The sequence below is a fragment of the Lepidochelys kempii genome, chromosome 11 (genome assembly GCF_965140265.1).
Source record: "Lepidochelys kempii isolate rLepKem1 chromosome 11, rLepKem1.hap2, whole genome shotgun sequence".
NCBI lineage: Eukaryota > Metazoa > Chordata > Testudines > Cheloniidae > Lepidochelys > Lepidochelys kempii.
Window position 1 is genome coordinate 65,846,313 of NC_133266.1, and position 23,633 is coordinate 65,869,945.

Genomic DNA, 23,633 nt, shown 5'->3' on the forward strand with positions numbered 1-23,633 from the left:
AATCCAGCATCCTCTGGCAGAAAAGCTCTGCCTTCTATGGACTCCAATATGGCACCTATAAAAGGGATCTTTTGTGAAGGGCAGAGGATTGACTTTGGGTGGCTGAGAAAGAGACTGAGGTCTGAAAAGAGATTGGTGGTGAAGACAATATGGTTTAACGGATCCTCATGTAAGGACGACTTTGGTAGCCAGTCCTCTAAATAGGGGTAAACAAAAATACACTCATTCCTCAGATAAGCTGCCAGCACAAAGAGACATTTTGTAAAAACTCTGGGTGCCACTGAAAGGCCAAATGAAAGACCATGTACAGGAAGTGGTGATTGTCCACCACAAATCGAAGGTACTTGCAATGATTTTGCAGAATAGAAATATGTCCTTTGCACTGAGTTGTGAACCAGTCCATGACTAACAGCAAAGGAATTATGGTGGCCAGAATCCAACATGTGGAATTAAAACTTCCAAATGTATTTATTTAAATCCCTTAAATCCAGTATCAGTCAAAAAAAAAAAACCCAACCCACCAATCATTTTTCTGCACCAGGGAATAAAATCCCTGGCCCCTCAGGTATTCAGGAACCTCCACAACTGCTCCTATCAGAAGTAATTTTTTCACTTCTGTGATAAGCACCACCTCAGGAGAATGGTCCATGAAGAAGGAGGGTATGGGAGTTGGGAGGTGGCAAAATTCTTAGTTGTATGGCATAGCCCCTTTCTACAATCTCTAGAATCTATTGCATCACTGTAATTTGCCTCCATTTGTTGATGAAGTGGACTAGCCTGTCTCCAAAGCAAAGGGTACATTGGTCTCATCTGACTGGTTCTCAACTCCTGATTGTCCCTTCAGAACCGATGCTTGTTATGCTGTGATGATGACGATGATAAGGAAGCAGTTTGTTTAGATTCAGATCTTGGCTTGAAAAGTCTTTTCCTACAGTGGCCCTAGGAGGATACTGGTATTGCTGGGTCACCAAAAGATAAGATTCCTTTAGCAGAAGTAATCAAACCCAGAAAGTGAGCTGTCAATCTCAGGTCCTTCAGTTTTCCCAGTCCCTCTTCTCAATTAAAAAAAAAACTGCCTTCAAAAGGAAGATCCTCCAGCTTAATTCTAGTGCCCATAGCTAGGCAGGAGAAATGAAGCCATATGTACCACCTGATGATGGTCAAAACAGACACAAGTGCTCTGGCAGCAGAGTCTGAAGCATCAACCGAGATGCTGGGTGCATGATTGGCTACATCCTGGCCCTACGTTACATTGGTTTTCACCAACCTTCTTCTGTTATCAGACAAGTCTGGTAAAAACAATGTCATACTTCCCAGAGATGTAACTGGTAACAGGCCATGACCGCCTGATAATTAGCTATCCATAGCGAGGGATGATGAAGAGAATATCTTTCTCCCTTACAAATCAGTCCTTTCCCTCTCTTTATCAGCTGGGGTGGGACATGATAGTCCAAATCTCACTGTGTTTCTGGAAGCAGCTACCTTGGGGACAGGGTGGCTGTGAAAGCAAAAAAGCCCCTCAGAGGGTATCTGATACAGCTTGTCAGCTTTCTTAGAAACAGGTTGGCAAGAAGCAGGGGTGGTCCACATGGATTTAGCCGGCTGTAGCAAACCATCCATAATGGATACAGATATTCTACTAGTTGTAGTAGCCCAGAGAATATCGCACACCAGGTGACAAGTCTCTTCTGCAGGCACTGCAGGAAGATTTGAAGTTGACACTATATGATCCACAAAGTTATGGAACTCCATAGTGTCCTTGGAAGGAGAGGAGGATGAAGCCACCCCCACATGTTCATCCCGTGATAAATCAGGCTTATAGTCCATTTCCAAATGCTCCTGACCGAAGACAGAAGGCACCTCCTTGTCTTCTTACTCAAAAAGTGTTTAACGCATCACTGTCTGTAATGTCAACAGATTCAGAGGAGTGGAATTCAAGATTTCTGGACTGCTAAATTCTTAACAGAAGAAACTCTCCATCCACTCGGACGGTAATTAAACTCATGAGGTGGCTTCTAGTAAGGCTATGGGCCCCGCGTTGCTAGTCACCCCAACAATTAGGGTTTGGGAATATGCCTTCAGGAGGAGGACCAAAGAGTGGTATAAAGCAAACCACAGGTCTCTGTATCTGTCCTCTATCTTCCTCCTGGTAAGGATTTGAGTCTGAATCCCATATGGAATGTAATGGTGATAATAGTGGATCCAAAGGGAAGAATGGAGATCTAGATCTTTGGGGAGACCCTGCAGACGTCCAAGGTAAAGGAAGCAAAGGATGATTCTAGGGAAGACCGACAGTGTCTTCTGGCCTCGTCCTCTTAACAGCAGATGGGGAAGATGACCTTGGAACTGGGGAAATAAGTTTCCTTTTGGAACTCCTGTGGTTTCCCACACAGAACCGACGAAGCAAAGGGAGCCGGTAGGTGAATCTGGAAGATCATGGTGACAGAGTTTTCTGGAACTGAGGACATAATCGGAACCAACCAAAGAACTGACAGCGGATCTGAAAACGACATCAGATCCAACATTCCACAGCACTCCATTATTCCTGGCTATGAAAGATGGAACGGCTCTCTGCCAGGTAACCATAGCATCTTGTCAGCATCTGATGGATCCAACAGTTCTGATGCATGGGAATTGGCACTGCTAACACTGCCCAGCACGGCTGTTTTTATGTCTACCAGCCCCTTTTTCCACAACAGACAGAACCGGAGGCACTGATGGCCCAGTTTCTGACACACTGAGCAATTCCATCTTCTTGGATGCAGATGCGGAAGTCAGAACCAGCCCCAGTCCCATAGATGCAAGGTTTCCATTGGGGTCACTGAGTTGGGAAGCACAAGGTATGGCAATGATGAGGGTGGCCGAACTCTCTCAACCTCTCTTATGGAACAGGGGCCAATGGAGCTGACCACATGGCCCTCAGTTCGGATATCTGTAGCCTTAGAGGCTTCACCGATGGAGCCGCAAGCACCGAGTCAGCCCCACCAGGACTTGTAGACCTCCAGTCGCTTGGAGCTGCTGGTAGCCACAGGAACAGAGACTGCTCTGTTTGATTTGGGATCTGAGTCTTGATCGGGTCCAAAAGGTTTAGCCTCAAGGGCTTCCTTTAGGAAAAGGAGTTTCAAGTGAATTTTCCTATCCTGACATGCTCTGGGATTAAAGATTCAGCAAATCCAACACCCAGAAGGCAAGTCTCTGTCTCCCAGGCACTTGAGGCACCGCATATGTTCATCGGATGCTGGGCAGACAGCTGGGCAGGAAGCCCACTTCTTGAATCCTGGCTGCTTCTGTTTCTTCAGTTCCTCTATCACCTGGAACCTGTAGAAACCCGAATTCACTAACTATATGAAACAAGTTAACACAGACTATTTCTAGCACTCAGACACTGCGACTCTGAAGAGACCGGAGCAGATTCACATCCATCCAGGCTGGCGGGGGAAGGTGGTGGGAAGGAGCACTACCCTCTGCATAGCCTTGCTCTCAGTGCACTGTGATGCTGAGTGGAGGGGCACGAGGGGTGCGGGAGCGCTCTGACACTGCCAGAAGATGTTTTTACTGTGAGAAACCACAAAGCGGTGCAGTACCCATAAATGGCCATATGGAGAGCCCCTCAGAGAACTGCAAGAATTTAAGGGAGCCGTGGGATCTGTATCTAGATCTAGGTTTGAATTTAAAGGCTGTGAAAGTTCTCCATCATAATGTGCTGAACAGAACCTGAAATGTGAACGGTGGCAGTCGCTGGGTGACAAAGTTCAAAATCCTGAACCAACTTTTGTACCCATCCATAATTATGAGCGATCAATATCTTGTGGGGTGTGTGTTGTCGTTTTGCATCCCTGAAATATGTTGGCAAATTAAAGTGAACGAGTAACCAACCAGCCAGGCCAGCAAGGAGAATCCTGTATTCTGTGATATCTATGTCCAACAACCAAACAAAATAAACAAGAAAACAAAAGAAGAATCAATAGAACTTTGAAACAAACCAGCACAGCACTGGAGGCTAAGCCAGGAAGTGAGGCTTACAGCAATGTCACTGTACTGCTTCTGCCTCATTGCCTCCTAGGTGGGAAATCTTGCTTCAAAAAGAGGTAGGTGTTGCTAGATTCTGCTTACAGGAGCCAGCTGCTGCTTGGCTCCTAAGGAGTTCCCTAGAGAGTTCCCCCCCCCCCCCCCGACCCATCCCCAGGAAGTGAGATTGTCTGGGCGCAGGGAGAGTGTGTTTACAAATTACTGAGGGGGATTTCAAGTTTAAAAAGCACTGCAAGGGGGTATAGAGACTTATTGGTTTTAGCTGCTTCTCAATACATACATCTCTTAACCCCAATATTGCGCAAGCATCCAGCTACCACCCAGCCGCTGGCATCGCTGCAAATTTCCAGGGGGAAAATTGTAAGTACATAACAATTATGCATTTCAACTTTATTTTTCATTATTTTTAAAAATAAGCATAATTGCACCCTCGTTTATTCCAGAAAAAGTTTAAATCTTTTTTTCCCCATTTCATTTGGGTCAACTTGTTCTTCTCTAAAAGTTTTTAACAAAGCCCTGTAGGTAAAATTTTCAAAAGCATCTTATTAACTTAGGAGCTGAAAGTCCTCTTTTCAAAAGTGAGTTAGGGCCAGATTTTTAAAATTATGAGGGCATCTAAAATGCAAATAGATACCTACTGGGTATTTCAAAAGTGCCTAGGCACCTACATTGTATTGATTTCAATGCGAGTTAAGCCCCTTTTCAAAATCCCACTAGGTGCCTATCTGCATCTTTAGACACATAACTACCTTTAAAAATCTAGCCCTTAGCCATAAGATCTTTAAGTCTCATTGGAAGTGGACAAGATTTAACCTCTTAAGGGCCAGATTTTCCAAGATATTTAGGCACCTAGTAGAATTTTCCAAAGCGCCTAAGCAGGAAAGGTGCCTGAACTGCTTAGGCTCTTTGATAATACCATAAGGTACCTAAACACCTTGGAAAATCTGGTCCTAAGTACCTAATCACTTTTGAAAATGAGATGTAGGGTCCTAAGTCACTTTGCATTTTTTAAAAATGTTAGCCTATAGTCTTAACACTGTTCATATCCACTTATTCATATCCACTTGTTCTTATCAATCCATCATGGTAATCTCTACCCATATCAGCACTGCTAACTCTCATGATGTTACCATCAATTTTGCAAGATTTGGTGATTTTTTTTTAAAGCAAGTGATTAAAAAAACCTCTGATGTTCTGCTACTAAGTTCAATTCTAGCCCCCAGGGCTGCAGAGAAAAAGCTTGAAAACATTGACCACTAGGAGGCCCTCAGACCAGAAAGAAAATAAAAAGAACCTAAAATTTATTATTTAACAAAAAATCTGTCTCATAAATTTGTGCAGATTGATTCATGATTTTTGAACACTTGGGGTTAGCAGTAATATGACATAAAGTGATTCTGTCTACATGCTCTGAAAATCCCAAGATGTTATTTTTAAAAGTCACAAGCTACAGAACACAAGGAATTATTAGTGGTGCCAATGAACTAACTCAAGGGAAAGAGAGTGAGAGACAGAGAGAGCAACAGGAAGCCAGCATTAGGAAATTGTGCCTTTTAGAAAGTAATGAAAATCAGTCTCTTATTGTTGGACCACGGAATGGCTCTGCAACTTAGGGCCCATTTTTAATTGGATATGCATGATTTAAAATTATACTTAAAAAAATTAGCCTAGTTGTGTTGTTGTTGAGACTGGATTGAAAAGCCTTGAAAAGCAGATCTGAGTAGTTCTAGACATATTTTTCTGAAGCTCTAAGGATTTACTACTATTTTGTCTTAAACAAAAAAAAAAAAGAGCAAATTGCATTACAGCTGAGAGTTTGAGAGCCAAAATTTCAGGCTGATGCAATTTAAAATATTGAAACTGGGAAAAAGAGGCATATACAATAACACATTATAACCTTTAACTATAGCAATGCTGTTAAAAAAAGTTCCTTGCTCTCTCTCCATAACAATTTAACATTTTTTACAAACCTTAAAGATTTGGCTGAAACTAGCTGCAAGTAGAAAATTAACATGATTGCATAATCAAGCTAATTATACCTTGAAGCAATCTATTTACCGTGGCCTCGGGAAGCTAGGCTAATAATCATGGCATTGTAAAAATCAATTGACGTGGGAATTAGATCAAAAATCACATTACAAATGACTGGCTGTATTTGTTAACACTACGAACGTTGACTTTCTCTGAGACCCTCTCGCTGAAGTACTGACCCCATGGGCCGGTTTGATAAATTGGCGGGTCTAGGTGTGATGGAGGGTTCAGCAGGAGTGGTGCTGCCTCTGCTCTATTGTCTCCCACCCTTCGTAGACTCCACAGTTTGGGAAGGGTCAGTGAAAAAGCCCTACACCATCACTCCACACTAAGTACAGTTCCTGAGTTAACGGCGAGCCAATCAGCACTAACTCTGTTTTCCCCTCCACAAATGTGAACCCCATCTCCTGAGTAGAGGGGAAATGTTGATGGGCTTTGGTGATCGGATTTGTTTTACTTTTACCCTGGTCTTTCATTGCACAGTTGTAAACCCTGGTGCTCCCCAACTAAACTATGGGCAGGAAATTCTACGAATGGAAACTCAGAGCTTCCTTATTTGGAAACAGGCCACATAGGGAACATAAACATTCTCCATTATGTCTACGCAGCCACAGAGGCTGCTGTGGGTACTGCCTCCTATCTAGGGGGACCTTCCTGACAGTCAGCCAAGGAGGAATTTAAAAGGGCCAAGTGGCCTAAAGAGACAGATGTATTTCTGGTAGCTCAATTGCACAGCTCACCAGAAAGAGAGGGGCCAAGAATTCCTCTCCTCCCAAAGCAGTGACCAAAGGACTGAAGGAGTGCACCACTTTGTGGGGGAGGATCCTGAAAGTAGCAGAAGGCTAGGAGAGCCCTCTCTGAAAGTACAGATGTCCATTACCCCCCTTCCCTCAACACACACACACCACTCTCCTTGGGACTGAGGGGAGGTGAAGGAAAGGATACGTCCCCTTTTCCCAACCCATGAGCAGCTAATTTTAGCTGGCCAAGACCTATACTCTGTCCCTCTACGGGTATGTCTACATTTGGAGCTAGAGTGTGATTCCCATCAGAGACCCTAGGCCCATACGCAGGGTGGCGAAACCCTCCCACCATTTGCCCTGCCACAGCCACACTCTATTTTTAGCATGCTACTCAATGAGAGTTTGCCCGAGTCTGTCTCATCGAGCTGAGAATGACACCCCAACTCCAAGTGCAGACATACCCTATAGGCTACACACAGCTATTTCCTCCAGCCTATAGCTGTCAGCGGTCCCACGGGGAGTAGGATTTGGATGGTGCTGGGGAAAGGCAGGCCCCAAAAAAGAGAGTCAAGCAGCATGGTAGGTGAGAAGAGCACTGACACCAATTCAGCAGTTCCCAGTCCTACAGGATAAGTAATTTTGGAGTCCTATATAGCAAGCAAAATCTTCTCCTGGTCAGGGCAATGGAGCATGACCCCGGCCTTCTAAGGCTTCTGCTATTTAGGAGGATACAGATATTGCTTTTCTATAAATCCCACAGCTTCTTAAGAGACTGTATTTCCTCAGCATGTTATCTCAAACATACAGTGATCACACACACCAGTCTAGAGGATTCCAGCCCCAGTTCAGCAAGGGACGTAAGCCCACTGACCTCAGAAGGACTACCCATGTGCTTAAGGGTAGGCCTGTGTTGAATTGGGTCCTCTGTCATGCTGTTCATGTTGGAAAACATTCTCAGTTCCTGGTAACTGACAATTTATAGCACTGTTTACAAAGCCTGCACTATGAATAGCTGGGTCTTGTTTGGTTTGACTTTTTAAATTGGTCCTGTGCAGAGGACGGAAATGCTATTTCATGAAGGATTTGAGATTTCAACATTTGGCTTTGTTCCAAATAGGAACACAGACTATGAAATTCTTGGAGATGGACATTTCCCTCCAAAACTGTTTTGGATTTACTGGAAAGTTCTGACTGAGTATAGTTCTAGCAAAGTTTCTCTGATCAGCTCTGTTACTTTTACCAAGAAAGTCAACATGCCTACATTCCACGCTACAAAAAGGTCATGATCTATACTTCTTAATCCTGTGGTATGTGCATTACATGTTGTCATAAATTTAAAGGGAAGGGTACCTTTCTGTATACAGTGCTATAAAATCCCTCCTGCCAGAGGCACAAAATCCTTTTACCTGTAAAGGTTTAAGAAGCTCAGGTAATCTGGCTGGCACCTGACCAAAAGGACGAATAAGGGGACTAGATACTTTCAAATCTGGTGGGCGGTGGAAAAGGTTTTGGTCTGTCTGTTGTGTGTGCTTCCCGGACACAGACCAAGGAAGCAAGCAATCCAACTCCATTAGAATTAGTAAGTACTAGCAAGGGAATGTGTTCGCTTATTTTTGTTTTGGCTTGTGTTTTTTCTCTGTCCTGAGAGGAAGGTTTATTCCTGTTTTTTTTTTTTTTTTGTAACTTTAAAGTTTGGGCCAGAGGGAAGTCCTCTGTGTTTTTTAATCTGATTGCCCTGTAAGATTATCTTCCATTCTAATTTTACAGAGGTGCTTCTTTTACCCTTTTTCTTTCTAATAAAGTTCTGTTTCTTTTAGAATCTGATTGGGGTTTTTCTTAGTGTCCTAAAAAACCCAAGGTTGGTCTGTGCTCATCTTGTTTATTCTCAAGCCTCTCCAGGAAAGGGGGTGTGGGGGGATATTAGGGGAGAGCAGGAATTCCAAGTGGTCCTCTCCCTGAGTTTGTCTAAATCACTTGGTGGTGGCAGCATTACCTAATCCAAGGTACAAGGGAGAATTTGTGCCTTGGGGAGCTTTTAACCTAAGCTGGTAGAAATAAGCTTAGGAGGTCTCTCATGTGGGTCCCCACGTCTGTACTCTAGAGTTCAGACTGGGGAGGGAACCCTGACACACATGTATCACAACTGTTAGAGTGTTCAATTCTAAAGAGGAATTCCTAGATAATTTTAATGGCATCAATGTTGGAAGGGATCGAGGGGTGGAGGATGCTGCTAAGTGTGTATGGGGGGCTGCATGCAATTTTTCCTTGGGGGAACCTGCTGCAGCTGTGTGGAGTGAGTGATGGTGAGTGTATGCATATGAGAGAGAGACAGGGTATGTGCCTGTGACCCAGGGACCTCTTGATGTCAGCTGGCAGAGGGCACTGAGGTACATCAGGGCTACAGGGATCCCATGGGTCTGATATCTACATACTAGTTCACAAAAGAGTGTCATGTAAGATCTAATGAAAGCTTGTGTCATACTGGTCTATATAATCATCGTGAAATATACATACAGAAAACATATAAGGAGTTATGTGTGTGTATATATACACATCCTGAAAATTATGTTCTCTAGGTCTGTGACATGGGGCTGGTCACCAGAAAAGGCAAGACACAGGTTTCTTTAATGCAAGAGATGTTTATCTATCTGTCTGGCTACACGTACTTTGAGTATTTTGTGGTTCACAATGGGTCATTTACTGTCTGAGCAAAATGTTAATCAAGTGATTGCAAAGTGGGAGATGCTACACAGGAAAATACAAGCCGTGGGAGTTATCCTGTTTGCAAATGCAGTCAATGGATTTTTGGACTATAACTGTAAAGACAAACTTGGGATCAAAGAGGACAGTGTGCTTGTTTCATGAACGAAAGGACACTGCCAAGTCTGGCTGTAATAGCTGGAAGGGGTTTGGGTGAGTTTTTGCGCTTATGCAATGACAATGTCTTATTATTTAAGTTTAGGTTCTAAGATGCATGTTTTGATTTTATTTTACATATAACTCTTTGTTTCCGATATTTATGCTTGCCACGATGTGAACCTCTTGTTCTTTGTTTAGTAAATGTCTTGTTTTTACCATAAACATATCTAAGTGCTGTGTGTTAAGCAGTCCTTTGTTCTACCGGGTGACTGATAAGCCTCCCTGTGCTGTTCCTTTGGGAACAGAGGAGCTGAGAATTCTGTAACCGTCCAGTGGATCTGGGCTGGGCACTCCAGAGGGACACTCAATGGATTCGGGGGTTGGAATGTGTCTGTGTCATTAACCTGTGCAGAGGGAGCACAGCCAACAGAGGCCTGGAAGGCAGTGCTTATGTTGCCAGAGGCTGATCGTACTGGGGAATGGACCCATAGTAGGCAAGGACAAGGCAGATTCCCACAAAGGACAGGTGGTAGCGAGGTGCCTCACAACCCAGGGTATGTCCCGGAAGCATCACAAAGCCTGGCACCAACATTGGACCACTCCCCTTGTGCTGCTGCTGACATTCGTTTCCCTAGACGCTGCCACCTCACGCTGCTCCTTCCCACTGGCCCACGCAGCAGATGCCACAGGTGCAACCCAAAAGTGAAATTGCAGCTCCCACCAGAAGTTCAGCCACATACCTGAGACTGAGGATGAACTGCCGGCAGGCACAACCAGGCTGCCAATTGCAGAAGTGTCACGTGAGCTGCCAGACGCTCGGCCACTCTGCAGAGAATAGGCCCAAATACTCCTCCAAGCTGCACCAGTGAAACTGAGAGGAGAGTCTTAGTCATAATGATCCAGGCCCCAATCCTGTAGTCAGATCCTCTAAGGCACACTCGTCCATGCTGAGCAAAGGATCCACTGATATAGAACTAACTGCAAGATTGAGATCCAGTTTGCTAAGTAATGGGGATAACACCAAATTTGTGCCCAACACATGCAAATGGATTAAGATTTGAGCGGGGGGCTACTTGTCAGTTGCTTTTAGACCACAACCTAGCAGTCTGACCAATAGTGTCCCAGTGTTGTCTTATACTACACCTCCTCTGTGCATATTCACCTGTTGTCTTTTGCTGTATACTTGGACTGTAAGCTCTTTGGGGCAGGGACTGCCTCTTTGTTCTCTGTTTGTACAGCACCTAGCACAATGGGGTCCTGGTCCAGGACTGACACTTGTAGGCCCTATTGTGACACACGTAATAAATAAATAACAATAAACTTGGCCGAGACTCATATTGAGGGGAAGGCAGGATGTTGCTTTGTTTCACAAATGTGTGTAATTAATCAGTCTATCTTAATGTTGCCCTTAATTTTACATTATGTCAGGGAACTGTAAACCTGTGAAGGAGAGAAAATGGGAAGTAACCAAAATCAATGAGAAAGCCTCATGAACATGCAAAGTTCTTAGTGACATACAAGGATTTTAATTAAAGATGCTGGCTCCTAGCAAAAGCTCTCTGTTACCCTGATTGATCTAGACTGCTGGTTCAGCTCTTTCCCTCTCCCCCAACCAGCTCCTGCTTGATTTTTGCTGCACCATGTGGGTATTTACTGCATCTGCATCTTCTTTTTCCAAACCATATTTCTCTCACACAGACTGTAAATACAATCAAACCTAGGACAAACACCTATTCACACACATCCACCCTCCACCTCCCTTTACATGCATGCTTATATTGGCAGTTGATTGAAAGCCTATTTGCCTCCTTTGTCTTCTGTAGGTTCAAACTGTATTTAGTTTAAGGTTGTTCCTCTCTCTGGGGTAAGGCAGGGCTTCTCCCCAACATGCTAAGGACACTCTGCCACTCCCACAGTCTCTTTTACACAGTTTTATTGTCCAAACTTGAGTCAAATAGACAAAAACACAGTTCTTCAACTCATCCTGGGCTTCAGCTCCCACGGGGTTTCCCCCCTTGAGTCCTCAGGTTCCTTTTGCCTTTCCTCCCTGCAGTCCTAGCTTCTCCAGGGCTCCCTATTGCCAGGGAGCAGGCAATGAGAGCCCCATGTCCACGCTCTCTCTCCTTTCCTGATGGTCTCTCAGCACTCCTCAGTGGGTCTCTCCCTATCTAACTGCGGGTGCCCTCTTTTAAGCTCAGGTGGCGTCAGCTGACCTGTCACACGTTCACTCGCTCTACTCCTTCTTAAAGGGACAGTGCCATCCTGACACAGACATTCTCATAAAATAATGTATTAAGTTTACAGCAGTTCCAATTTCCTTTCATGTGGGAAAAAAAACCAACACAGACATCAAGAGTAGACAGGATAATAAAGACTAAGGAAAGGCTTTCAAAAGTGAGTAGTGATTTTTGAATGCCCAGATTTTGGGGTGTCTCACTATAAAAGGTTTATTTTTTTTTCATTTGGTGGGGGCTCAGTGCTTACTGAAAATCAGACTTGCCACGCTAAATTGGCTCCCCTGAAATTGAGGCACCCAGAATCCATAGCTACTTTTGAAAATGTTTGTTGTTAATATCTACTAACATTTTCAGTGTTAAGAAAATGAATTAACTGTACAATACAGCATCTGGAAATTATCCCTTCTTTGCCTATTAATGAAAATGGTTTATCTATAATTTCATATAAACGTCCTCTTAAACATGTAAATGTACACGTTACATTTATATAGATTCAGGTGGTGTACCAGAGACTTAAAGATAGAGAAACAGCTGGAAGGCAAGACAAGAAGTAGACTAGGTGGATGATATTTGTTCAAGAACAAAACTTTCCTGTTGCTTTTTCCCCTGGTGTAGTTTGAAATGAAAGACAAGGATTAAGATCTTTTGGTTTTATCCCTTTTCTTGGAAAATAATCTAAATCTTAACTTGGGAGGGGGGCTCATTAGAGTTTTTGCTTTGGCGACTCAGTAATAAAATGAAATTATTAAAATGCAGCTATGCCCTCCTTGAGTTCTGTTTCCAGTAACAAAATATTTAGGTTTGAAGATGTTATGCTTTTTGAAGTGACTTCCTGCATACAACTGAAAGGTGGGTATTCTCAAATATACTAGTTCAGGGTACATAAAATATGTGTGAGACAAACTGGGAATGGCATCCAAAAATAACATCTATCAGACTGAAAATGCATGTGCTTTTTTTAAGCAGAGATCAAAGTAATAATAGCATGGTGTTGGTTGTATTCTGGGTTTTGATTTGGGTCCCTACTTGGGTATTTCTACGATTAAACAAAAGCCATGCAATAAATGCCCATATTAGTGTAAAATGCATAAAAGGTTTTTAAAAAGTCCCCATCGCTAGTTTAATATGCAACGATATTTTCCTTAAAAAACAAGTGCTTACCAATGATCACATTAGGTCATGGGGGGATAGAGAAGCGTGAAAGATAAAATAACTGCAGTCCCTGATAGCCAGACACTGCAAGGAGCTATCCTGATACTGTGCTTACAGATAAAAGTTGCTATTTTAAATTAGATCTTTCTGGAGCCTAGATAACTTTTCCTTTTTCACCGTTTATTATTTTGGTAGCCACTTTTATGCCTTGGCCTGTCTCTAGTGTTCAGATATGTTTGCTCAGTCCTTGTAAAGAGAGAGATGGTTGTCTTTAAAATAGTAAAACTACCGTATAGCTCTTCTAAGCTTCCAACTTCAGAGCAACATTGCAGATAAACTCCTCTCTCCCTGACATTACTACATTAATCCACCAAATCAATTTACTTATCTCAAAGCAGTTCTGCCTAGTCGTTCAGTTCTAGGGCCCGCATTCTGCAACATAAACTTCTGCAGCCACAGAAAGCCCTATTGAAATTAATAGGACCCCAAACTATGCAGAGTTAGCGCATTTGCTTGCAGGGACCTAAGGTTAGAGCTACAATGAAATTATAGTAATCTGTTTTGGGGTTAGTGGCAGGTGAACAACCAAACATTCAAAGGATAAGTCCCCCCAAAACTGGATTTTTATCCAGGCTATTAGGGCATTCATACATTTGATAGACAAACAGTCCTATGTAAGTTAGAGAAAGGAGCCTGCTTGGATGCATAACAGTGCCTGGCTGGCTACGGTCCACTTTTTCACCAGATGGCTGAGTGGGAAACATTAATTTAAGTTCTTTTTTCAGCACTAACCTCTTCAGTTGCAATCATAAAGGCTGTCAGGAAATGAAAGAGGAGTTCCAGCATGATCCATGGGGCAGAACAAAGATCAAGCTCTTTCTAATACCATTGTACCTGGTGCATTATTCAATGGTTCCTATAAACTGGCCTGGCCAAGAACACATTTATTAACATAGGTCAAATTCCATCTGAAGTGGAAGACTTTGCTTGTGTATTTGTGGGAAATAAGTTAACTTTGGCAGAGTGATTAGCCTTCACCATTATGAACCACGACAGTGGTCAATAAAGACATTTCTGAACCAGAAGGAAGTAACCAGTATGGAGATATCAGCTGCTGCATGCACACCTTGTGTGTACGGCAATGTGAGAGGTGAATCCCCATGGTTGATGGTAGTCAATATGATTCTTCTCAGTGCAGTGGACACAGACAGAACAGAAAACTTTAGGAACCTGAAGTCAGTGGAGTTAGAATGGTTTACTCTGCTGAGACCCACAAACATCTGGATCCAGACGTTTCTGAGTGACATCAAATCTTGGTGCAGCATTGTGGAGTGCAAAGCCTGTGGGACAGCACTCAACAGTAGTCATTTGGGCCCCTTTCTTCATTGTAGACAATGTTAGAATAGTCTTGGAACACTGGTTTTGTTTCTCTTGTAAAATTCTCCTGTAAAAGAATTTGCATTTTCCAATTTCTTGTAACCTCTTACATGAAGGTAGTCCCAAATGTGTGCAAGTAGTAGTGATATTTCTAATGAATCCAGTTAAACAGAGGTGGGTACTATTGGACTACTGATGATAGAATCAGGTATTATGGGCATGTGTGTGTCGGTAGGTTATTTTTGCAAGAACTTCGCTCATATCTACTGCCTTTGGACCCAGAGTACAAGTGGAACCACAGGCTCACTTGTGGAAATATATGGAAAAAGTTGGCTTCCTAGGAAGAGTGAACCCAATGAGCACACACAATTTTAAATGCAAAGTAAAAATAAACATATAAATAAAATAGAAACATCTATGGATTGCTCCACACAGCCAAACAAAGATATTCCTTGTGGGGAGTGTGAGAAGAAACAATAGGTTATCATTTTTTTCACCTCCTGGGTCTTAAGTAGCCCCTGGCCATGGCCTTCCCAATTTTGAAAGTGGACGGGCCTGGCCCGTCCACTTTTTGCCACAGGCCCGGCCCCCCGCCCTTCCTCTTACCCCAAAAGCCCCACCCCCTAGTCAGACTGGAAGCTGGAACCTGGCCCAGGTAAGAGTGGCCCGAGGAGCTAGGGTTGCCAACCCTCCAGGATTGGCCTGGAGTCTCCCAGGATTGGCATCAATCTCCCAGCGACCATTGAAAGCAATCCAGGAGATTTTAATAGGATATTTTAAGAAAATGACAATACGTCATGTTGGGGAAAAAAATATCTCCCAGAATAGTTTCAGTCAGAGTTGGCAACCCTATGAGGAGTCCAGGCAGATGTGGGGAGCTATGGACCCTGCACCTGCTCGGGGTGTGTGTAGTGGTGGACCCTCCACCTGCCCTGAGGCTAGGGACGTGGGCTGGGGCTGCTCTCAGGCCCCGCACCACAGGCAGGTGGAGGGGCCCCGGCTTCCCAGCCTACCTCTGGCTTCTGGCTTGGCCCCAGGGGGAAAAGGAGGGGTACGGGTGGGGTCACGGAGGGGGCAGGGCCTCATGGCATCCCCAACTATTAGAAAGACTCTGTCACCCCTGGCCATTGCTGGTGTTCACTCTCAGTTGTTTGTCCTTTTACATTTTGCTGATGTTGGGGCTGCCTGGCTCCTTGCTCCATGATATCTGTATAGTCAGTTTGGAAATACTATAAGAAAAGACTCTCTCTCCAGATGGTTATTATTTTATATGAACAAGTTCACTCATCACCATTGTCACATTTTCCAGACACACAGTGACAGATAGACATTCTAAACAATCTACCAGTTAATTGGAAAGAACTTCCTTTAAATAATATCCATTATCGGCCATCTCAGTAGGACCTACATACAATGGAATGCATCCTGAGATCCTTATCAAGAGCATAATCCTGCAAGGGGACACATATCCTCAAATTCCCACTGAAATTAATAGGATTTTAGAGCCAATTCAGCTTCTTGCAGGATAGGACCCTCACCAAGGATTTCAGGATCAAGTCCATAGTTTTGCATTCTTGTTATTGTGTTTGCTCCAATGCAGTCTGAAGTAGTAGTTAATGCTCCCCAGAGAAGCGCCCTACGTTGGGACCCAAATGGAGAAGAGAAGCAGCCAGTTGGCTTAAGCTTAATTAGAAGCACAGAAAAAAAATAACCAAAATTGCTAGATGGGAAAGCACAAAGAGGCTTTTGTACAGTGAAAAATCTAAAACTATTTTAAAAAGACAATATCCCTTTAAAATGGAAATGGTAGAATCCCTCTTACAGTTCTTCCCACTCCTTTCTTTCCCTGTCCTCACATACTTACAGCTCTGGCAGTGGTTTTCTGTGGGTCCCCAACAACGACCTGTGCAGGACTTGTGGCATCGTCCACCTGCAGGGTGAAAACAAATGGAGTTGAAGTGAGCTGTAGCTCACAAAAGCTTATGCTCAAATAAATTTGTTAGTCTCTAAGGTGCCACAAATACTCCTTTTTCTTTTTTAGAGATCAATTAGAAACTCGGCTTCTTTTCAATCTTGGGCCTCCAGTGATGCCTCAAGGGAAGCACTACTGTTGTGACATGAGGATTTCTGGGCCTTATCGGGGTTGAATGGTTGGCGAAACAGAGTCAAGTTAAGCAGCCAGCCCTGTGTGTGAAACGTATATGAGGCTGAGGCACAGGACACAGGCGCTTAATTTCCTAACTCTGTTCCCCCTTCTTAAAGGTATAAACTGAATTTGTGGGTCTTGAGAACCGATGCTGCTCTACAGAGGAGAAAACCAGACTGGGAACATGGAAATATATTTTCACCGTTAACTATCCCAAGCAGTGAACTCAATGGTCTATGCTGGGTAGCGATACTGGATCCACCCAGCCTCTCGGTACTGGTGGATGTCGCTGCTTGAAATGGTACGCAAAAACACCTGAACCCCATAATAGAAAACAAAAGTCAATACAAATGAACAAACAAACTCTCTGGGGGAAAAGGAAAGCCACAGAGTGACGAATAAAAAAAACATGGCCAAAGCACTGGTAAAAGAATAGACAGGTTTATTAGCTAAATAGGGGTCCCCCCCGAAAGCAACCTATCCCCATTTTTGAGGACTCTTTCATTCTTCATAAAATATTGCTCAGAAACTCTATTAAGCAAGCGTCCGCTTAGAGCTTGATCCAGAAGCCCCTTAAAGTGAATGGGGAGCCTTTCCATGAATGTGTTATTGGCACTAACTTGTAATATACTTCTGTACACACAAACTTTGGGAACATTGACAGATCAAATATGACCACATCCCTGTGCTAACACTCTGAACCCTGAAGTTCTAGCCCCAAAGAAAAAGTGTTATTAACGTGGCTAGCCGAGGTTGAGCGAAGATACAGTATTTCATTTACGTAAAGTCAGGAGGTCATAAGGATTATGTTCTTGAAATCCATTTTCACCACTCTGACATGTATACAGTGTTGATGGCACAATTGATTATAGTGTACAGTAATTACATGGTGTGGGCCAACTACCTTGTTGAAAGTAACAGTTCTTTGCTGTACTGAAGTTCATTTAAAGCAATTATGCCTGGGAAGCATTGTTGCTGACATCATCAGCATATAATTTCCTGTCAGTTTCTGCCATCTGTTTATTTAGATCACAAACACATTATAACTACCTAATGCAAACTCATTCTGGCTGACAGGATGGGGACTCCATCTGGCATGAATAATGCAACTTTAATCAGTAATAACGATAATTATTATTAAGAGGCTACTGGAGTCCTGTGCAGAAAGCTAATAAATCTAAATTGATTTATAACACTGGAAATTAGACAAGAGGGTGAGGCGAACAGCAAACGTGAGAAACTTTCAACAGCAGAGGCTCTCAGTCAGGCTCGATTGTGAATAGGTCCATGGGCCCATCCAATTGAGTAAGGACTACTAAGAACTCGCCTTATGCCCCTAGAGAATTGGATCCTGCATATCAAACACAGCGGATATTGTAAACCTACTTATTCCCACTTCCACAGAGCAGGAGGGCAAAGTCTTGATTCCACATACAAGATCCACACTTGTTACTCAATGCATCTGAGCCAATGCAGGGAGTGTTGCAATTTGGTGCTGGTACAGGAATGAGGGGGAAGCTGGTGAGGAAAGCCAACTCACAGGCATATCTCTGTGGCACAGCACCTCCCAGAGTTACTCCTAAGGCAGTGCAGATTATGCTTAAGGTTGTGCCTAATGTCACATTGAGTTCTGAGAAGATGGTTAGGGAGAAAGCTAATAGCAATCTTGTGAGTACACATATTAAACCCTTAGAATACATAGCAGATCATTTGTTAATTGTATATCCCAGAAGCAGAATGAGATCGCATCCCTGCCTTTTCTGACTTCTATTCCCACCCTATATTTACTGTACCCACTGGATTTTTCATTGCCATAGTAACATCTGTGGTGAGATAACAGGAGCTTCAGACTTTATGACAGGTGACCCCTAGCCAATGAGTCCTCCTACACTTCTGTGCATGCTGGGATCTTTGAAAGTGCCACATATGAATAAAAGTCTTTGCATCTCAAATTCCTTGGCATCAACATGATCCTTGGTACGGAACCAAAAATTCACTCACCAAGCTCCTTCCATCCTGGAAATAAATGTGATTCAGTGTGTTCAAAAGTCGTTTTTAAAGAACTTTAACTAGTCTGTCTGCTTCCTATTACATGACTTTGTTTGGCAGTGTCAGATGATAATTTGCATTTGAGTAGAGATATATTGACCAGGGGAGCAGGGGGAAGGCTGCCAGCTCTCTTTTCTCTCATTGGGAGTTCAAAGTGTCTGCTTCATTGTTTTCTCTTCTCTCAGTTACACAGGCAAAATGAGAAGCTGAGTGTGTAGACAGCACATCTCTGAATTAAATTATCACAAGCCCTTTTGAAGGTCAGACATCAAATATACTGGAAATAAGAAAAGTGGCTTGTCCATTTTTCTCTTTAGTTGTTAATGTTAAGAAGCTCGATCCTCTCCCAACATGAACAAGTACTGGTCCAAATTCTGCCCTCAGTTATCTGCATGCAGCTACAAAGACTGCAGTGGGTTTGTTTGCACAAGTGTAACTCAGGGAAAAATGTTGTCCTCTATGGATCTGATTCGGAAACTCTTTCTCACAAGAGTAGTCCTACTGGAGTGCTCATGAGAGTAAGCACATATATCCATATGAGCAAGGGTTTGCAAGAATCAGTCCAAACATCAGCTGTTTGAAATTTGTCCCCAGATCCAAAAATAGGGACCTTCCTACAGAGAAGTCTGCTGATTCACTCAGAGACAGAGATGTCTACATAGTCTTTTGTTCTTATGTAGTTCTATGTATCACACTACAATGAATTTCAGAAAGGGTCTTGATGGACACGAGTAGATTTTAGAAGGTTCACTGTGAGCTGCCAATCAAGAACTGTTTTTCAGATCAGACATTTAGGGAATAAAGTAGGCAATTCCTTTCATCGTACTCACTGTGTTTATAAAAATAAAAATCCTGTGAGAAGCAGAAGGAATCTGTGGGAGACTCCTTGTAGGCTCACTTCAATAAAGAAACATTAAAGCATGGAAGAGTGCCAAGTATCCTTGGTGGGGAGTTTGGGGGAGGGTTTTTTGTTTTTTTTTTAATGGCAAGGTGGGTAAGGTAAGGAACCACAATTCCTTCCTATGACTTTCTCCATTAATCTTTGCAAACTAGGAGATTGATCTTGCAAGTTGTGGAGCATGCTCAAGTGTCAGTGGGATCAATGGGAGTTGAGGGCACTCAGTACTTGAAACAAGTGCTAAGCACCTTGCAGGATCAAGCCTTATTTGAGGAAGAGAAAGCCCGGATCTGATCATTCATCACATACATTCTTTGTGCAATCAAATGTTGAGACTCAGCAATTAGCTGGAACTTGGCCATCAATATGTGATGCAGAGAAAAAAATCCTCAAGTAATTTACCTTCTAAGTCGTTACCTTGCCCATCTGCTCAATTGTCATTCATTACCAAAGGCAGTAAAAAAAATCTTTTTCCCAATCTACTTTTGTTTCCTAAGTGACACATGAAAAGGCAGCCTCCAGAGGAGCCTGAATCTGTGGTCCCTTCTTTGCCCCTAGTGACAAAAATGTCTGAAGACATCTAGTAATGTTAGCTCCATTTCTATTCCAGAATATTACTAGTGTTCTGAATACATAATGAAGTTTCACTCACAGAAACACAAAAGGGGAATAAGGGGGCAAAAATCAGGACTGTATAATTGTATATAATTTGTATTTAATCTAAACGTTGAAAGGCCAGAGTCATTGAGGAGCATGTCAAGTAATTTTGTTCTGGCAAATCCCATGAAGAAAACTGGCTACTTGTATTGGATGGTTTATAAACAGCAAATCCTGCATCTTGACTGGTGACTTAAACTAGATGACCCTTGCGATCCCTTCCAACTCTATGGTTCTATGATTCTAGGACTCATCTCCCTTTGGCCAATATTAATGCAACATGTCTTTCATTATGGACATTGGGGCAGGAAATCTTCATACTCTTCCAGTGCATGGCTACACCTCTGGCAGATATCTATCAACAGCTTACTCCCTCTGCTCTACCAACTGAAAATGCCACCAACAGAAACTAGAAGCTCATTAGACTGGGAAATCCTAAGGATACTTCCACCTTGCACAAGCCCAATAACTGAGAAGAGCTTTCCTTTGGCTCAAGATAGACCTTAGTATGACAAGACGCTACAAAAGGCTGTTTCTGACAAGACAATAAAATTAAAGTTCTCCTCCTTGCCCCAAGCTAACAGCAGTGTTCCTCCACAGTTCCTTGCCAATGGTCATAGCCAGTGGTGAGCTGGAGCAGGTTCCCACCGGTTCGCTAGAATCGGTTGTTACATTTAGAAGCCCTTTTAGAACCGGTTGTTCCGCGAGGGACAACCAGTTCTAAAAGGGCTTCTAAATTTAATAGGCCAAAAGTGGCACCTTAGGTGCTGACTCCATGGGTGCTCCAGGGCTGGAGCACCCAAGGGGAAAATTTGGTGGGTGCAGAGCACCCACCAGCAGCTCCCCGCCTCACCCCACCCCCAGCCCCAGCTCACCTCTGCTCCGCCTCTGCCTCCTCCCATGAACATGCTGCCCTGCTCTGCTTCTCCGCCCCCCCACCAGGCTTCCTGCGAATCAGCTGTTCGGTGGGAAGCCAGGGCTGGCTGAGAAGCAGGTGGCGGCTTCCCGCTCAGGCCCAGGGAGGCAGAGGTGAGCTGCGGCGGTGGGGGGGGGGCGCGAGGAGGGCCACCCGCACCGCAGCAGGTAACCGGGGGGGGGGGGAAGGGGAGCCTGGGGAACCCATCCTCGCCCCAGCTCACCTCTGCCTCCCTGAGCGTGAAGCCGCCGCTTGCTTCTCAGCCCTCCCAGGCTTCCCGCCGAACAGCTGATTCGCAGGAAGCCGGGGTAGGGGTGCAGAGAAGCAGAGTGGGGCGGTGCGTTCAGGGGCGGATGCATAGCGGAGGTAAGCTGGGGCCGGGCATGGGGCAGGGAGCTGCCGGTGGGTGCTCTGCACCCACCAAATTTTCCGTGTGGGTGCTCCAGCCCTGGAGCACCCACGGAGTTGGTGCCTAAGGCTCCACTTTTGATGTGATCAGTGGGAGGAGCGGCTGCTCCCCCCACTAGGTACGCTCCCCCGCCCCTAGGAGCCAGAGGGACCTGCCGGATGCTTCCTGGGAGCTGCCCTAGGTAAGCACTGCTGGGACTCCCCACCTTGCCCCCCGGCAGGTCCCTCTGGCTCTTAGGGGTGGGGTGGGCACCCACTACGGTGGCTCACGAGACCCTCCTGCCAAGTTCTGGGGGCAGTCAGGGGACAGGGGAGGGGGTGAATGGGGCAGGAGTCCTGGGGGTTGGGGGTTGGCAATGACCTCCTCGTCGGGTGAGGAGGGAACCAGTTGTTAAGATTTTGGCAGCTCATCACTGGTCATAGCTGCCTTAAGGAGACCCCTTTCATGCAGGAAATGGGAAAGAAGAGAAGGCAGTAGAATTCAGAGAAGAAATGGTCTCATTTTACATGGTCTCCGTTTATAAATGGCTTATAAAAGGTTAATAAATGATTAATGGATGTTATCTGCACATTACTGATATAAAGCAGCATATGTGATTGATGGTTATAAGCACCTTAGTAGCAGGTACTATTCACAGTTATAAGCCATAGTTATATGTAACCTATTGATCTTTTGACCTCTATATAACCACTTAAAATAATCGATTAACTCTGGATTAAAACAACGATTAATAATTTATTAGCCCTTTATAAACTACTCATAAACTCAATCTTAATTGAAAATGTGACCAAAGAAATTGACTATTTCCCTAAGCTTTAATGAGGAGGTTTGGAACCATACAAGCATAACTTGCCCTGAGATCCCAGACGTGTCGGATGATCCCAATACATTCTGCATTAAGATGCCTCATCTTTTTCATTTCATTGTTTAAACATGACACTACGCTGAAATAGGGCTGCACTTTGTTTTTGTAAGCGGCTAAAATTACTTAGTTTTGTGTATGAAAAGATACAGTTGATAGCAAAATCAAAATAGAATTCAAACTCTGCTGCATGGTATTAACTGGAATTAAAGATACTATTGTTGTGATGAATTGTTCTGCCTTTATCAGCCTGTAACGCTTTCCATGTCCTTGTCTAACAATTCCTATGGTCACGTGTTTATTCATTCACACTCCTTTGTTAAGTAAAAATCATTTTACATTTTCTACCAGCCCTGTGCTAGTCTCCAGATCGCTTCCATTGATTTGAAAGTTAATTACCTAATGGAGAGATTCACACTTTTCAGGGTTTCCTCTCTAAGGAAAAACAGGCATGTCTGTGGAGAGTGAAAGCAAAAAATCTGGTAAAATAGAATGCTCGTCTTCTATAAAACACGCCACTTGCTTTCTCTCTGTCGCTATGCAAAAAGTTATGGGGCATAAAAGTGTAAATTGGCATAATCACACTGATTTCAACAGAGCAGCATGTATTTGCAGAAGTTCAGGATCTGTCCCTATGTGTTTTTTGAAAGGGGATTGCTCCTGAGCCCCAACTTGCTCACCAGGCTCGGCCCCTTCTTTAAGAAGTCCCTTGATAAGGTGAACGATAACAGGCAAGTTTGATCTGTGGAACCTGACCTTGCAGTTGGCAGCATAATCCATTGTTTCCACAGCAGACCCACGAAGCCTGAATGGAATCATCTGTGCATACACTAAATAAATCCCCTGGTACTGAGGACCTATGCAGGGATTATGAAGGATAACTATTTCCCCATAACTAGAAGAAGGGTATAGGACACCCATGTGCTCCTTCTGTGATCACTGCTGCAGCCCGTAGGCTGGTAGCTAATCTGTTCATTATATGGATCGGCTCATGTCACTCTGTGGTCCAGCAGAGATCCCACTGAAGAGCGCTGCTCTACTCCGTGCTGGGGTTACGGTCTCCCTGCCTGGACTCTCGGTGGGCAGCTCACTTACCCCACACTGGAACCTCAAGACCGTCCACACATCTGGAGGAATGAAAGCATATTCCCCCAGTAACTAGTTTTAATACAAAAAATTTGAATCTACCATTCTGACCCCTCTATTTATCCACTAATCTTCCTTTCTAGATAGGCACAGAAAGAGAGAGAGAGAGACACAGAGAGAGA

General features: G+C 43.9%; 1 protein-coding gene across 5 annotated transcripts in view; it reads right to left on the reverse strand.

The window, feature by feature from the left end:
• Positions 1-23,633, reverse strand: part of ERBB4 (erb-b2 receptor tyrosine kinase 4) — a 972,415-nt gene that overhangs the window by 250,897 nt on the left and 697,885 nt on the right. For all 5 annotated transcript variants that reach the window (XM_073306719.1, XM_073306718.1, XM_073306716.1 and 2 more), the window contains exon 5: positions 16,293-16,358. In XM_073306719.1, the coding sequence (XP_073162820.1) occupies positions 16,293-16,358 (66 nt within the window). The remainder of the gene's footprint in view (positions 1-16,292; positions 16,359-23,633) is intronic.